Consider the following 17,443-nt stretch of genomic DNA (forward strand, 5'->3'; position numbering starts at 1 on the left):
ACAAAAACAATTACAACTAGAGAAAATATGTATGAATTCACAAAGTTATTTTTATTTTTTATGAAAACTTAAAAAGCAATTAGATTTATCCGTGAGACAAAGCCCAACTTTACATGAGGAACAGTGCCTTCTAGTTCTATGAGGTTGGTTTCTAGTGCTACAGTGAGCACATCGAACTTTATTGCCATGAATGGGCATATGAGCAGCTTTGTTGGTGCGTATTTCAATGGGAACCTGAATTTTAAATTTATTCGCCACATCTGCTTTGGAACTTGGTCTTCCTCTTTGGGGATTGGAAGGATCAGCTCCTATCAAACCTGCAGATACTGCTAAACGAAAAACTTTGAGAGTAATTGATGGTGTTTGAGATCTTTCTTTGAATATGATAGATATATGCGTTTACAATTGTTAGATCAACAAAGTGCCAGAAAATTCGATGCCACCATTTTTTAGATTTACGATCTATTGCAGAGCAAGCCTTGTACATGTCTGATTTGTCTACATAACCCATATGTTTATTATAATCTGTCACCACTTTGTCAACCCAAAAAAATTGTCCATTTATACTTCATGGCACTTACCAGCAAGAGTACTTGTTAAATCTTTGACCACTCTAGCCCCTAACCTTTTTTCTGCAAGATCACCTGTTTTACCTGTATAGATTTGGAATTGCGAAACAAAACCAGATTCATTTGCTCGCACCCATACTTTATAACCCCTTTTTGTCGGATTTTTCGGCATGTATTGTCGTAGTGAGCTTCGCCCCTTGAACTTAATCATTCCTTCGTCAACTGACTGGCATTTACTTGGATTATAATACTTCTCAAATGTTTCCGTCAATATATCTATCATTGGTCTTACTTTATACAATTTGTCGTAATCATTAGCACCTTTTTTAGGAGCAATAATGTTGTCATTTAGGTGCATGTTACCCAAAAACCAATCAAACCGATTTCGAGACATAGCAGATGATATATAGGTGTCCCGTAAATCAGATCTTGAAGACCAATAATCCCTGTAGCTTGGATCTTTTTTAATACCCATAAGAATATTGATTCCTAAGAAACATTTCATTTCTTCTTTTGTTGTTGGAATAAATTGTTTATTTTTTTGGGTTGCATACAAGTTAGTCTGAAATACTAATGTATCCAAAAGTTCCTCTGAAAAAAGAAGCATAAATATATCCAGCGGTTCTTCTATCTCTTCGGGTACATTAGGACCTACATCACTTATAAAAACTGAAGGACTCTTACCAATTTTTTTGAATCATCGCACCACACAACGACCTTTTCTTCATTCTTAGGTTTCTTTTTACCTTTGTTTTTTGTATTTGTGTCTTGTATTTTTTTGTTCGTTTTCTTTTCCTATTATTGACTCTAGTTTCGTCTTCACTTGATTCTTGATTACTTGATTCTATTTCAATGTCCGTACCAGTGTCTTCATTTTCCCCAGTATTTTGTATTTCTTGAAGATCATCTTCAATAACAAATGATTCATCATTGGTATCATCGGAAGGTTCATCCACTCGTCCATCATCATCTGAATCTATTTCGGAAGCTTCTGATTCTTCTCCGGATGGTATCTCTTCAATAAGTTGAAATACCTCATCAGCTTCGAGAGCTTCAAACTCTCTAAAGAAACGGTTTCCTGAAACAATAAAAACAAATATTTATACTATGCTAATAATAGGCTTTGTGGGTCCACATGGAACCACATATTTGGAAAGCAAAAAAACAACACATTTATGAAAAAATATAAGAACTTTTTTGTAACAACTCTAAAATAACATCAATATGTATAGATTTATGATTCACTTACCTCGCATATCTTTTATTTGCGTAGTTGAAATAAAACAATACGTTATGCGTGACAAAAAGTAAAAATGTAACATACATGAACCGCTCCTTGAAACAAACTGAAGCCACAGAGAAAGTCGCCGCATTAGCGATCTAAAACACAAAATGGTAGGGGATACCGATCTGAACGTGGTTCCGGCAAGCGTTTACTGGGCAAGGATTTAGAAATTTATGAATTTGTGGTTCCGCTGTGGAACCACTTGCCCGCAAAGGGTTAAAAGGAAATTGTACATTAACTTGAACTAGATTGGCAAAAAAGTTTGATATTTCAATAAAATGTAAAGGACATTCTAATAGCATATGTTGCAGATCAGCTAGCTCTCCACATAAACATTCATCATTATCTATAAGTCCTCTTTCTCTTTTGTAGACTGGAGTCAGACAGTGATTACTTCTTATTCGACAAATAGTTTTGATAAAGCCTTTGTTGGAAACTTGATTAAACCATGTCTTGATGGGAAGTGTAGGCTGGATTTTTTTGTAATAATTTCCTTTGTCTGAATTATTGTATTGTTCCTGCCATTTCGTCCGTTTGATGTATCTCATAATAGAAATTATGTCTCCCATAGGAAGTTGATAAGTATGATGAATAGGATAAAATCTAATTAAGCCTAGATGACGTAAATAGAATGATCAACCCTAAGGAACAAAAAAGCAGAAAGCCCCTGCGGAACACTAAATAAATTGATAAAAAAGGGATCGAAAAAGCTGTCCCTCATCATAAACAAAATGTTTGAGAGAACACTGGATGAGATAAAAAAGAAGATCGGCAGAATGGATTCAAGAATACATGACATATAAGAAAGGAAATAGAAAAAGCTGCGAAAAGTGTGGAGGAATAAGCATTACAATCGTCTATAGGTAGACTGTATGAAAAGTCCATAAAGCAAAAATTAAAAATTAAAAAAATATAATGGAGAAAATCTGAAAATATCAGGCAGGCATGATTAGATCACATTTACACGGTCGAAAAACTAATAAAAAAACAAAAAATAGATCAATAAATCTGGTTTTTATGGATTTTAAGAAAGCCTATGATTCGATATCTAGAACCAAGCTATGGAAAGCGATGGAAGACATCGAAGTTCTATGAATGTTAATAATATCAGTAAAAGCACTATAATAATAATAACAAGGTAGCTACCACAACATAATACATGAAAAAAGGAACAAATGGACATCTGAAGGTATAAAAAATAGTAAATTTGATAAAAAGATAGTGCATGCATTAAATCAAGTAAACATGCCGCAGATAAACTCCAATGATATTGATGATTTAAATAACCTTATAACCGAAACAGTGAACAAAAGCATTCTGCAACAAAAACAACACACAATGAATTAGACAAAGAAATATTACAACAAATAGAAAAAAGAAAGATCTTAAAAAAATCTAACAAAAAGGGAACCGAAGAATAAAGAGAACTTAATAGGCAGATTATAAAAGGAATCATAAAACAAAAAAAGAAGAAGAAGAGAGACGGAGAATGGGCTGGAAAATTTGACAGGCCGTGTAATCTCAGTTGCCTATATCAACTTAAATCGGGGAAATAGACCTCATATTTTTTAAATTTTATTAACTTAACTTAATTTTTAAATACTGCCTGTTAGCCCTGATACCAAGTTAAAAAAATATGAGGTCCATTTCCCCGATTTAAGTTGATATAATACACGGCCTGTCAAATTTTCTAGCACATTCTCTGTCACTCTCTAGGACCTCTCTCTTGTATGTTGGTGGCAATCTCGCTTCACTGTTTGAATGGGACAGGGCCATTCCATCCGTATTGACAGTCCATTGCCTCAGACCGACACTAGGACTAGACGACGTCAGATAATATCATTAATGGGAAAAGACCAAAATGAAATCACAAGTAGATAAAGCATACTGAAACGAATAGAAGAATTTTACACGGAACTCTACAGAACACATCAACAAGACGGTGAAATGAGACCAGCACGGAAATTAATAAAAAATGTTGAATTGGAAATAATGCCAAAAGTAACAATTTCAGAAGTAACTACAGCATTGGGAAACATAAAGAGAAATAAAGCTGCAGGAGAAGATAATATTACCACAGATATGATATTAGAAGGAGGTAAGGAACTAATTGCAATTGTAACTAAGCTTATAGACAGCTGTTTATAGCAGGGCAAAGTCTCTAGGAGCTGGAATAACTCTAAAGTAATCTTATTATACAAGAAAGGTGATAATCGAAAGTTGGAAAACTACAGGCCCATCAGTCTACTGTCACACCTGCTTAAAATACTCACCAAAGTCATAACTACCCGACTAACAAGGAAATTAGATGAATACCAACCATATGAACAGGCAGGTTTTAGAGAAGGCTATTCAACTTCCGATTACCGGTTAACCACAAAAATATTAATAGAAAAATGTAACGAATACAAGTTTCCAGTTTTATAGCATTTGTAGACTACAAAAAAGATTTCGACACTATAGAAGACACGGCCGTAATAAACGCAATGCAAAATTGTAGAATAGACAGCAGATATATTAACTTAATAAAAGAAACTGTGAACCAAGCTACAGCTACATACTACCTAAATGAAAATGAATACACGAACCCTGTACCATTAAAGAGGGAAGTTAAACAGGGAGACACTGTATCACCCAAACTGTTTACCTAAGTTGTAGAGGACGTTTTTAAGATCCTAAATTGGAAATATAAGGGAATGAACTTTTTGCAAATATTCATTAGGAGAATGCGATTTTTCTTTTAAATAAAAAAACTATGACAAAAATGTTATAGCTCTATACTACGCAGTAATCTCTTTTCTACTTACTCGATTTAAACATTTAGAGCACACAATTTATTCTGAAAGGATTCGCTGTGTATGATATTTTAATATTTATATTTTTCACAAGCAAATTATAAAATAATATGTACATAAATAATATATGATTTAAGGAAAAACTAGAGCATATAGAAGTAAGCAAATACATCAGAACAGGGGTATGATGAACATTTTGATTAATATTTAATGAAAACGGAAAATTATATTAGAAACACTGACTTGAAATAATGTAAAGTGCTTTATAGTGCCTGTAGAAATGATAGCACACATTAAGTTATTCCACTCTATCTTTTCCCATTCATGAAATTATTCACGAATTAATTTTTATACTATACTAAATTTAAAATCCAGATGCAGTAGAAATAAACAAACCAAGACACGTTAAATTCTACTAGGAGCACTCCCGAATTATAATTTACAATGTATATACATTGTACATCCCAAATTATGATTTCCAAAGTTTATACATTATAAATTATGATTCAGGAGTGCTTCTAGTAACATTTAACGTGTCTTGGTTTGTTTATTTCTACTGCATCTTGATTGTACATTTTTAAGTATAGGTTTCTTTTTATCAAAAACTGCTATCGCTAAATTAAACCGCTTGTCCATAGAAACCACAATAAGTTAAACAATGAAAAACAATATGGCATATCTTTGATACCGTGTTTACTAGGGTCTAGGACGTTTCATCGCCGCCGTTTCGATGCCGCCATTTCGATGCCGATGCCGGCCGATTCATCGCCAGTCAATTAATTGCTATCTGATATATTTCCGAATTTTCGACAGTTACAATTATTAGTTATTTTTAGTATTAATTAGGAATTCTAGGAAATGCGAGATATGACGGCGATGAAATGGACTGGCGATGAACCGGCGGCATCGAAACGGCCGGCGATGAACCGGCGGCATCGAAACGTCCCATTCCGGTTTACTATGAGTTTTGATGTCTACCATTTTCAGTGACAGTGATATTAGCGCATTTGTTGTTTATTAGTTTACTTGAATTTATTCTTTTTATGGTGCCTCAAATTATTTAAATTTTAGTATTTGTGTAGATATGTCATTTTAATTTTAATTTTCAAGCATACCTAATTGTTAGAACGACTAACTGTTGCTCTCTTAATTTGATTACTTCCGGTAAGTACCTATTTATTTTTTACGAAAATGTGACAAGTAATATTTTTTAACCTAAAAATTGCCATTATACTACATGAGTGTGGCTATAGTTTTGTCGAATGGAAACTTACTTGTTTATTTTTGAGATAACTGTTTAACTTTTTCTTTTTTTTTTTAATTTATTTATTTCCGTTCAATATTTATCTGTATACTAGTAATAGTCGGTATAACGTTCAAGCTGTTTAATCTTGAGTCCATCAACCTCCTCAATAGTGAAAAAATATTAAACGTTTCAATAAAATAACTTGATAAAATACGTCCACCGGGATAATAGCCACTTCCTAATTATTAAATTGACAGTAGATACGTATGAATGATATTACAGATCGACGTACATTTCACCTAATGTTTTGATTGAACTTGTTTGAAAATAAATCATGACGTTTGGGCAAAGATAAAATGGAACAACTATATCAACACGAAAGGAGCAGTGGTGTCTATAATTTTGAAAAAGTGACTGAATTTGAATACTTATGAGTAACACGGGAAAAGAAGGAAAATAAGTAGACAAAATATTATTGAGAGGCAGCGAATCTTGGACGTTTCGACCAATAAAAAGAACGTTTTGGAAGTCAGTTTACTTTCACGTTTTTATTCTTCGTTATTCTATACATAGTCTTGTAGCTTCGCCAAGAGATGTTGAAGATGTTGGAGATGGACCTTGCTGGAAAGATGTTTGTTGACCTTTAGCTCATTTAAAATTGAATTCAGTCAGCTGTTTCTACTAGGCCAACAATGGATGGGTGATACATATACCATGAAAAAAAAATTTTTTTTGTGTTTGTGTAAAGTGTAATGTGGCCGTTTTTCTGTTTTTACTGTTTGGGGTTGTACGGAGGACATAGCATATCCAACCAAAAGTATAAATTCGATATAATCCTGAGGTCATTGTAGTCCAACTTCTTTGATTCCAGGACATGCATTAATTGTTCATGTCGTACTTTGTCGAATGCTTTATTGTAGTCAATAAAGCACGCATATATATCTTGATTGACATCCAGGCACCTTTGTATAAATATGTTAAGTGAAAAAAGAGCTTCACGAGTTCCCAGGCATTTGCGAAACCCAAACTGGGTATCATTAATGTCTATGTCCAGTTTATGATATATTCGGTTATGGATGACTTTTAGTAGTAACTTTAGCACATGGGACATTAAACTAATGGTGCGGTAGTCGCCGCATTCTCTTGCGTTTTTCTTTTTAGTGAGGCAAATAAAGATCGACGTCAACCATTCTTTGGGTAATGTGCCTGAGCTATAAATTTTGTTCAAGAGTACAACTAAAACATTAATATGCTGCTCATCTATAATTTTTAAAAGGTCGATAGGAAGCATGTCAGGTCCTGGGCTTTTCCTGTTCTTCATTGTTTTTAACGCATGTATTATTTCTTCCTTTGTAATATCTGGACATATTTCTCCTGAAGTAAGTTCTATGTGTTCCAGGTACCCTCTTTCTTCATCAAACAGTTCATCGATGTATTCTGCCCAACGTTGTACTTTCTCATCGGTCTCTGTTATAGCAACCCCGTGTCTATCCAGAAGTGCACCAGTGAGATTTTGCTTTCTTAGTCCAGCCATTTCTTTGACTTTCTTATGCAGGTTAAATAGATCGTATCTTTTTTGGAGGTCCTCGATTTCTTTACATTTCTCTTCAAAGTGTTTTTCTTTTGCCTGCTTTATCATCTTCCTTATCTCGTGGTTAATATCCCTGTATTTATTGTCATATTTGTTCTTATATTTTCTTCGTTGTTCCATTATATTCAGTATCTCGTCGTTCATCCATTCCTCTTTTCTCCTTGTGGAAGTTTTTAGTATATCTTTACAAGGTTCTAGTATGCAATGTTTAAGTTGCTCCCATTGCTCGTCAATGTCATTGGTGTCTATGTTCAGCTCTATTATTTGTTAAGTGGCCCGTAATTAGTAACACTATTCTCCAACAGAACACTCTAGTGGCATCTATCTTCTTTTAGCTTGTCTTAGGTTTCAGATTCACATCGATATGTCAGTAATGGGAATATTAAGCAGTTGATGAACCTCATTTTTAGAGTTCGTGAAATGTGACAGTCCTTATATATTTTGGCCATCTTTCCTACGGCGACTTTTGTAGATCAGATTTACGTTTTACTTCTTCCTGTAGTGACCCTGTGTTTGTGATCAGTGATACAAGTTATAAGTATTAGCTCGTGACCTTAAATCAGTTAATTGTGGTTATTTGTAAATGGTTGTTATGTAGTCCATCCACTATCATGATCTTTGTCTTTGTTATGTTTAACTACAGACGAACTATTTGACTTTCGTTTTCAACCAGTCGTATGAGATCAATAAACTCTTCTTGACTATTTGCAAGAAGAGCTATGTCATCTACAACATCTCTTCTTCTTTAAGTACTTACTGTGCCCAAATTTTAGGCATGGATAGCTTCCATAACAATTTGCCGATATCGTTCTCGATGTTGTGAGGCATGTACAACACGTAAATTGTTTATTTTATTATATAGGTTGATATGAGGATTAAGTTAAAGAAAAATAAAAGTTCATTAAATTTCATATCTCATTATAATAAATTTATGTTAATTCCAGCTACGCAAATACTAAAATAGAGAGCCGCAATTCCCGATGTGCCACCTCGTAGATACATATCAGTGTTATGCCTCTAAGACCGACTCAGAATGTAATATTACTATTAAAAGCATCAGATTTGAAAATTCGCAACCCCTTGCTCAGAAACCGACAGTGAAAAGCGCCGGCTTTAGGAAAAGCCGGTATCCTCGCATTTCCACAGTAGTCTTCGTCTGCTTTTCATCCCGTGGGCATGTTCTGAAACCTCCAACGGACCCGGCTCTAGCTCAAGACAGAAAACCAATACCCAAAACTAGTTTGGATTCAGAACACAACACGGAACAGTAGAACAAATATAGTAAAATACATCAGAAATGATGTAAAAAATAAAAAGCATTGTCTGCTGCAGTCCTGGATGTAGGCCAGGCCTTCGAAAAGGTATGACATATTAGTCTCCCATTTAAGCTCAAGGAAACACCTTCTCCAAACTTTCTATCAAATCCTCAAAAGTTATATTTTCAACCATTTCCTAGTCGAGCTGAATAATAAATATACAATCCCAAGATCAATAAAAGCCGAAATACCACCAGGAAGTGTCCTGGGACCAATTTTGTACTTGATCTATACTGCTCACCTATCGACAAGTAACAGAACAATGTGTGCAACCTTTGCTAATCACACCGCTCTACTATTAGCGCTATATATAATAACCTCTCAACACATCAAAAATACCTTAAAATGACGCTGAAAACCGCTGCTTTCAGGAAAAGCGTGCATTTATCTCTTCAGTCCTAAGCCTTCGAAGTGGTCATCCTGATGTCGTGTATTGTTCTTCTCCAAAGATCTCTTCTGTCTATATTTATTTCTTCTAATTCATGCATAAGTCTTTTGCATATACCTCTAATTTGGTCGATCCATCTTGTTGGAAATCTTCCTCGTGATCTTCGACCTTCTAACTTTTCTTAGATAATAAAATCTTTCTATATTTTCTGTGTCTGCTCTCATAACATGTCAAAAGTATTTTAGTTGCTGAAGATGGACTTTCTTAGAGAAACATTATTTGATGACCTTTAGCTCATTCACCACAACCCATCGATACGGAGTTGGAGTCATCATCTCAAAAAAATGGAAAGATGCTGTAGCAAATTTTACTCCATTCTCAGAGCGCGTGATGTTAATACAACTGAAAGATAAAAGAAGAACATAATAAACATCATACAAGTGTACGCTCCTACAGCAGACAAAGACGAAGAGGAAATAGAACAATTCTATAATAACCTAGAAGAGGTGATGAGAACAACAAAGAGACAACACATTAACATAGTAATGGGCGATCTGAACGCCAAGGTAGGTCAGGGTAAAGTTGGAGAAAATGTCGGTGAATACGGCTTAGGTAATAGAAATGAAAGGGGTGATCGTTTAGTTCAGTTTTGTCAAAGCGAAGATTTAATAATTACTAATACATTCTTTAAATTACCCCCAAGGAGACTGTATACGTGGACGTCACCTCAACACACACAAGAAAAAGTAATCAGAAACCAAATAGATTACATAATGGTGACAAAAAGATACCGTAATGCCGTGAAATCTACTAAAACTTACCCTGGAACTGATATCGGTTCGGATCATAATCCAGTAGTATCTGTGTTAGAAGCTAGACCAAAGAAAATGAGAAAAACCATCATCCCAACGTTACACTTAAGTCAGCTTAAAAGTGAACACCGACGACAAACAGTGCGCGAAGAAATCAACACCGACCTCAGTGTAGCAGAAAACCAAATCCGCAGAACAGAAAACATAGATGAAAAACTGAAGTATATAAACACTATAATAAGAACTACGGGAAAGAAACACCTAACCAAATCTCCAAAGAAATATAAGGTGTGGATGATACCAGACATACTAGAACTAATGGATGAAAGACGCAAATTGAAGAATAATTCAGAAAAGTACAGAGAGGTTGATAAGAACATAAAGCAAATAATAAAGAAGGCCAAAGAATCATGGATTAAAGAACAATGTGTAGAATTGGAAGACTATGAAAGAAAGTATGACACATTCAATATACATAAAAAAGTAAAAGAACTTACAGGAACCCAAAGAAGACATCAAATAAGTTTGCTTAAGGACAAAGACGGAAATATTATTGTAGACGTAACAGAAAAAATTAGTAGATGGAGTGAATACATAAGAGAATTGTTTGAGGACAACAGAAATAACATTGACAAGGTAAATGGTGAAACGGGACCTGAAATCCTAAAATGTGAAGTAGAAATGGCACTTAGAAATTCCAAAACTGGAAAGGCAAATGGACCCGATGAGGTTCCTACTGAATTACTAAAGCTCTTGAATGATGAATCAATAGGTATAATATTGCACTTATTTAACACAGTATACAATACTGGTATTATACCTCAAGAGTGGCTGCTGTCTACATTCGTTACACTGCCAAAGAAATCCAATGCAAAAGAATGTTCAGAACATCGAACAATATCTTTAATGAGCCATCTACTAAAGATATTTCTAAAAATCATCCACAACCGAGTTTATCAAAAGTTTGAGTCAGATATTAGTAATACATTGATGGGGTTCAGAAAAGGACTAGGTACTCGAGAAGCTCTCTTCGGTTTGAATGTCCTTACACAAAGATGCCTAGACGTTAATCAAGAAGTACATGCATGTTTTATCGATTTTGAAAAAGCGTTTGACAGAGTACGCCACGATAGGCTAAGAGACATTCTTGAAAGAAAAGACATAGATAATAAAGATCTGCGAATAATTCTCAACTTATATTGGAATCAGAAAGCTAACATCAAAATAGAAAACGAGGTATCAAAAGCAATAGAAATACGTAGAGGAGTAAGACCGGGATGCATTTTGTCACCACTGCTATTTAATGTATATAGTGAAAGCATCTGTCAGGAAGCCCTTTTGCAAGCAAATGAAGGAATCGTAATCAATGGAGAGGTTGTAAATAATATTCGATACGCAGACGACACTGTACTAGTTGCAAGAACAGTAGAAGAATTACAACGATTACTTACAAACATAAATATTGCTTGCAACAATTATGGCATAAACATTAATATCAAAAAAACCAAGTATATGGTCTTCAGTAAAATCATGACACAATCAGCACATATTAGTATAAACGGCATTCAAATTGAAAAAGTATCAAGTTATAAATACTTGGGAACTTTAATAAACGAAACTGGAGACCAAAACAATGAAATAAAAAGAAATTGCCAGGGCCACCTTCATAAAGATGAGAAAATTCTTCTGCAACAGAGATATAAGCATCCCTCTACGATTAAGAATACTAAGTGGCTACGTATTTAACAAGCTATTATACGGTGTAGAGGCCTGGACTCTCAAACAGAACAACATAAAAAATATTGAAAGTTTCGAGATGTGGTGCTACCGTCGAATGCTGAAGATAAGTTGGGTTGATAGAATCACAAATCTTGAAGTAACACGAAGGATAGGAAGAGACCCAGAAATTTTATTAACAATAAAACGAAGAAAACTCGAGTATTTGGGTCACCTGATGAGAGGTCATAAATACGCATTACTTCAAAATATAATGCAAGGAAAAATAGAAGGCAAACGGAATCCAGGCCGTAGAAGAATGTCGTGGATGCGGAATTTGAGAGAGTGGTTTGGCTGCACCACTAATGAACATTTTAGGTCAGCTGTAAACAAAGTCAGGGTAGCCTTGATGATTTCCAATCTCCGACAGGAGTGGCACAAGAAGAAGAAGAAGGAGCTCATTCAAAATTGAATTATTTGTCCTGTGGGACGGAATTCTTAACAACACAATATTTCAGTGATCAGTGATTCCATATATAAGAATGAGCTCATAATTTCACACTGGTTAATCGCGGTTATGTGTGGATCGTCACTATATATTATAGTCTATAAACTATCACCATCTTTATCTTAACCCGCGAGCAGTCGCGCTGTTAGAAAAAATCTAACATTTTATCCTTTTTCGCGATAACTTGATGAACAATTTTGCAACATAACATTCCCCTCGTAAGTGCCCCGAGAAAGGGTGTAGTAATGCGTAGGTCTCTTTTCTTCTTCTTTTTGTGGAATGTATGGCTTTGGGGAGAGCCAATTAACGTTAATAATTGTTAGAAATAATATTTCTAACATAGCAAGTTATAGTCCAGAAAGCCACTGCGCATCCGCTAGGAAAAATATTCTAATTAGGATTCTTTGCACAATCTTACTGAAAAAGGACTCCTTTTAACAAATTTGCATGTTGCCAGGACCAAAAAGTGGCCAAAAATTTTTTAAACGTTTTTTTTTTTGTTATTTTCCTAAAATTATTTTTTTTGTACGGAAAAAAGTTTTTTTAGGTTTTTTGGATCATTCCAAAGAGAAAAGGTCTTTAGTGACTTTTCTCTCTAAAAATGATAGTTTTTGACATATAAGCGATTAAAGATTAAAAAATTGCGAAATCGGCCATTTTTAACCCTCAAAAACTATGTGAAAAGCTGAAAATTTGAATGTTGCCAAGGTAGATATATATTCTTTAAACATCGATTGATGAAATCCCGAAGAGTTTTTTGCAATACAATATTTAAAACTCCTTTGTTTTTTAATTGCTAATCAAGCGTGCACGACACTATTTTCCACCGACAGTATGGTGCAAATGAAAGGAATAAATTCGTTATTTCGTAAACCGGCAACTTTAAGGAAAAATCCCGAAACAGGTCGATTTTTATTTTTAAGTTATGATATTGTGGCATATATGGTATACTAGTGACGTCATCCATCTGGACGTGATGACGTAATCGATGATTTTTTTTTAATGAGAATAGGTGTCGTGTGCTAGCTCATTTGAAAGGTTCTTCAATTCTCTGTTCAGTAATACAAACATTTACATAATTATTTATACAGGGTGTCCAAAAAATTTTTATTAAATTAAATTATTTGACAAAAAAAAAAGAAGTAGAAGGACACCCTGTATAAAAAATTATGTAAATGTTTACATTACTTGATGGAGAATTGAAGAACCTTTCAAACGAGCTACCACACGACCCCTATTCTCATTTAAAAAAATCATCGGTTACGTCATCACGCCCAGACGGATGACGTCACTAGTATACCATATATGCCACAATATCATAACTTCAAAATAAAAATCGACCTGTTTCGGGATTTTTCCTGAAAGTCGCCGATTTTCGAAATAACGAATTTATTCCTTTCATTTGCACCATACTGTCGATGTCGGTGGAAAATAGTGTCGCGCACGCTTGATTCGCAATTAAAAAACAAAGGAGTTTTGAATATTGCATTGCAAAAAACTCTTCGGGATTTCATCAATCGATGTTTAAAGAATATCTATCTACCTTGGCAACATTCAAATTTTCAGTTTTTCACATAGTTTTTGAGGGTTAAAAATGGCCGATTTCGCAATTTTTCAATTTTTAATCGCTTATATGTCAAAAACTGTCATTTTTAGAAAAAAGTCACTAAAGACCTTTTCTGTTTGGAATGATCCAAAAAACCTAAAAAAACTTTTTTCCATGCAATAAAAATAATTTTGGGAAAAAAACAAAAAAAAAACGTTTAAAAAATTTTTGACCACCTTTTGGTCTTGGCAACATGGAAATTTGTTAAAAGGAGTCCTTTTTGAGTAGGATTGTGCAAAAAATCCGAATTAGAATATTTTTCCTAGCGGATGCGCAGTGGCTTTCTGGACTATTAATAAAGATACTCTAAAATAAAAATTTATTGTAAATTCGTATTTAAATTCGTATTGTGAGATAAAATCTAACACGCGACTGTTCACATTACAGAAGTGAGCTGCTCTCGGGTTAACAGCAGACCAAATATTTGACTTTCGTTTTCAACCAGTCGTATGAGATCAATTACCTCTTCTTGACTATTTGCAAGAAGAGCTGGGTCATCTGCAAAACGTAGGTTGTCCATTTTATTATATATAGGTTGATATAGGGATAAGATTTCAGAAAAATAAAAGTTCTTTAAATTTTGTATCTCATTATAATAAAATTATGTTAAAATATGTTATTTCCAGCAACGCCAACACTAAAATAGAGAGCCGCAAATCCCGATGTGCCACCTCGTAGATACGAGTACATATTATGCTTTTTCTCATGATCATCTTTCAGTGCGTCACAGTTTTTCGATTTCTTTCTAACGTATTAAATTGTATGTGACAGAAAAAAACGCACGTCGGTGATTACATTTCGTCGGTGACATTTATAACATTTATTCTAGTTGTCAATAGATGGCGCTATAATCGAAAATAAAATTATTTACGAATTATATAATATTATTTACGAATATAATCTGTACAATTTATAAGACTATACAAATCAAAGAAAATAACATTTTATAAATGCAATATGCCAAATTGCAAATAAAATGTGACAACTGTCAGATTTAACTAAAATGTCATGAGAATAAATGTTATAAATGTATATTATCACGGACTTACCTTTTTTCTATCATTTGGGACGCACTGAAAAATTCTCATGAAAAGAAGCATATCAGTATTATTTCACAAAGACCGTCTCAGAACGTAATATTCCTATCAAAAGCATCAGATTTGAAAATTCGCAATTCCTTGCTCAGAAACCGACGGTGAAAAGCGCCGCCTTCAAGAAAGTCCGGTATGCTCGTACTTTCACACTAGCCGTCGTCCGATTTTCATCCCGTCGACATGTTCTGGATCCTCCAACGGACTCGGCTCTAGCTTAAGAAAGAACACTAAAACCCAAACACCAGTTTTGGACCAGAACACAAAACGAAGCAATATGACGAGTAGGTATATAATACACTAGTAAAATATATCAGAAATGATCTAGAAAATAAAAGGTATTATTTTGCTGTGGATAATACAGTCTTTCTATCTTTTCTGCGTCTGCTCTCATAACATGTCCAAAGTATTTTAATTGCTGAAGATGTACTTTGTTAGAGAGACATTTGCTGACCGTTAGCTCATTCAAAATTGAATTATTTGTACTGTGGCACGGAATTCTTATCAACACAATGTTTCTGTGATCAATGAACCCAGATATAACTATGAGCTGATAATTTCACACTGATCAATTGTGGTTATGTGTGGTTGATTGTTATATGGTCTATATACTATCATAATCTTTGCCTTTGTTATGTTTAACTGCAGACCAAATATTTGACTTTCGTTTTTAACCATTCGTATAAGATCAATTACCTCTTCTTGACTATTTGCAAGAAGAGCTGGGTCATCTGCAAAACGTAGGTTGTCCATTTTATTATATAGGTTGATATAAGGATAACATTTCAGAAAAATAAAAGGTATTTAAATTTCATATCTCATTATAATCAAATTATGTTAAAATATGTTATTTCCAGCAACGCAAACACTAAAATAGAGAGCCACAATTCCCCATGTGCCACCACGTAGATACATATCAGTATTATTCCCCGAAGACCGTCTCAGAACGTAATATTCCTATTAAAAGCATCAGATTTGAAAATTCGCAACCCCTTGCTCAGAAACCGACGGTGAAAAGCGCCGGCTTCAGGAAAAGCCGGTATCCTCGCACTTCCACACTAGTCGCCGTCCGCTTTTCATCCCGTCGACATGTTCTGGATACTTCAACGGACCTGGCTCTAGCTCAAGACAGAAAATCGATACCCAAAACTAGTTTGGATTCAGAATACAACACGAAACAGTAGAACAAATATATAGTAAAACACATCAGAAATGATCTAAAAAATAAAAAGCATTGTTCTGCTGCAGTATTGGACATAGGTCAGGCCTTCGACAAGGTATGACACATAAGTCTTCTCTTTAAGCTAAAGAAACACCTTCACCAAACTTTCTACAAAATCCTAAAAAGTTATATTTTCAACCGACATTTCCGAGTCAAGCTGAATACTGAATATACAAGCACAAGACCAATAAAATCCGAACTACCACAAGGAAGTGTCCTGGGACCAATTTTGTTCTTGATCTATACTGCTGACCTATAGACAAGTAATAACAATGTGTGCAACCTTTGCTGATCACGCCGCTGTACTCGTACCGCTATATAATAGCCTCTCATTACTTCAAATAGGCCTTCCAACGACGTTGAAAACCGCTGCTTTCAGGAAGAGCGTGTATTTCTCTCTTCAGTCCTAATCCATCGAAGTGGTCATCCTGATGTCGTGTATTGTCCGTCTCCAAAGATCTCTTGAAGCGCCGGCTTTAGGAAAAACAGGTATTCTTGGATTTACACACTAGTCGCCGTCCGATTCTCATGCCGTCGATATGTTCTGGATCCTCCAATGGACCCGGCTCTAACTCAAGAAATAAATCTAATAAACCAAAACTAGTTTGAGTTCAGAACATAACTCAGAGCAATAGAAAAAGCCGACAGACTAGTAAAACACATCAGAGATGGTCTAGAAAATAAAAGGCCTTGTTCTGCTGCATTCCGGGACATAGGTCAGGCCTTCGACAAGGTATGGCATACTTGTCTCCTATTTAAGCAAAATAATAAACCTTTCCCAACCTTTCTAGCAAATCCTAAAAAACTCTATTTTCGACATTCCCTATTTAATTCAAGCAGACTAATGAATAAACAATTCCAAGATTAATAAAAGCTGAAATAACACAAAAAAGTGTCCTGGAACCAATTTTGTACTTGCTCTATACTGCTGACCTATCGACTTGTAACAGAACTATACGTGCAACCTTTGCTGATCAAATATCATCACTTCAAAAAGACCTTAACAATATACAACGACGTTGAAAAACGCTGGTTTCAGGAAAAGCGGGTATTTTTCTCTTCAGTTTCAACTCTTCGGAGTGGGCATCCTGATGTGTATTTTCTGTCTCAAAAGGTCTCTGTCTATGCTCATTTCTTCTAACTCCTGCATGGGTCTTTTACATATACCTACCTTTAATTTGATCAATTCATCTTCGGAATCTTCCTCGTGATCTTAGAGCTTCTACCTTTTCTTGGATAATAAATGTGTCTACTCTTTGTCTATCTTCTCTGTGTCTACTCTCATAACATGTCCAAAT

At 34.7% G+C, this 17,443-nt stretch overlaps 1 protein-coding gene across 1 annotated transcript; it reads right to left on the minus strand.

Moving 5' to 3' along the window:
- Positions 1-1,207: 1,207 nt before the first annotated feature.
- Positions 1,208-2,038, minus strand: LOC126884302 (uncharacterized). The gene is made up of 2 exons (XM_050650243.1): positions 1,819-2,038; positions 1,208-1,647 (listed from the first exon to the last, which is right to left on the minus strand). The coding sequence occupies exons 1-2, from the start codon at positions 1,940-1,942 to the stop codon at positions 1,250-1,252; spliced, it is 522 nt and encodes a 173-aa protein (XP_050506200.1). The 5' UTR covers positions 1,943-2,038; the 3' UTR covers positions 1,208-1,249.
- Positions 2,039-17,443: the final 15,405 nt, after the last annotated feature.

The sequence above is a fragment of the Diabrotica virgifera genome, chromosome 1, assembly GCF_917563875.1.
Source record: "Diabrotica virgifera virgifera chromosome 1, PGI_DIABVI_V3a".
NCBI lineage: Eukaryota > Metazoa > Arthropoda > Insecta > Coleoptera > Chrysomelidae > Diabrotica > Diabrotica virgifera.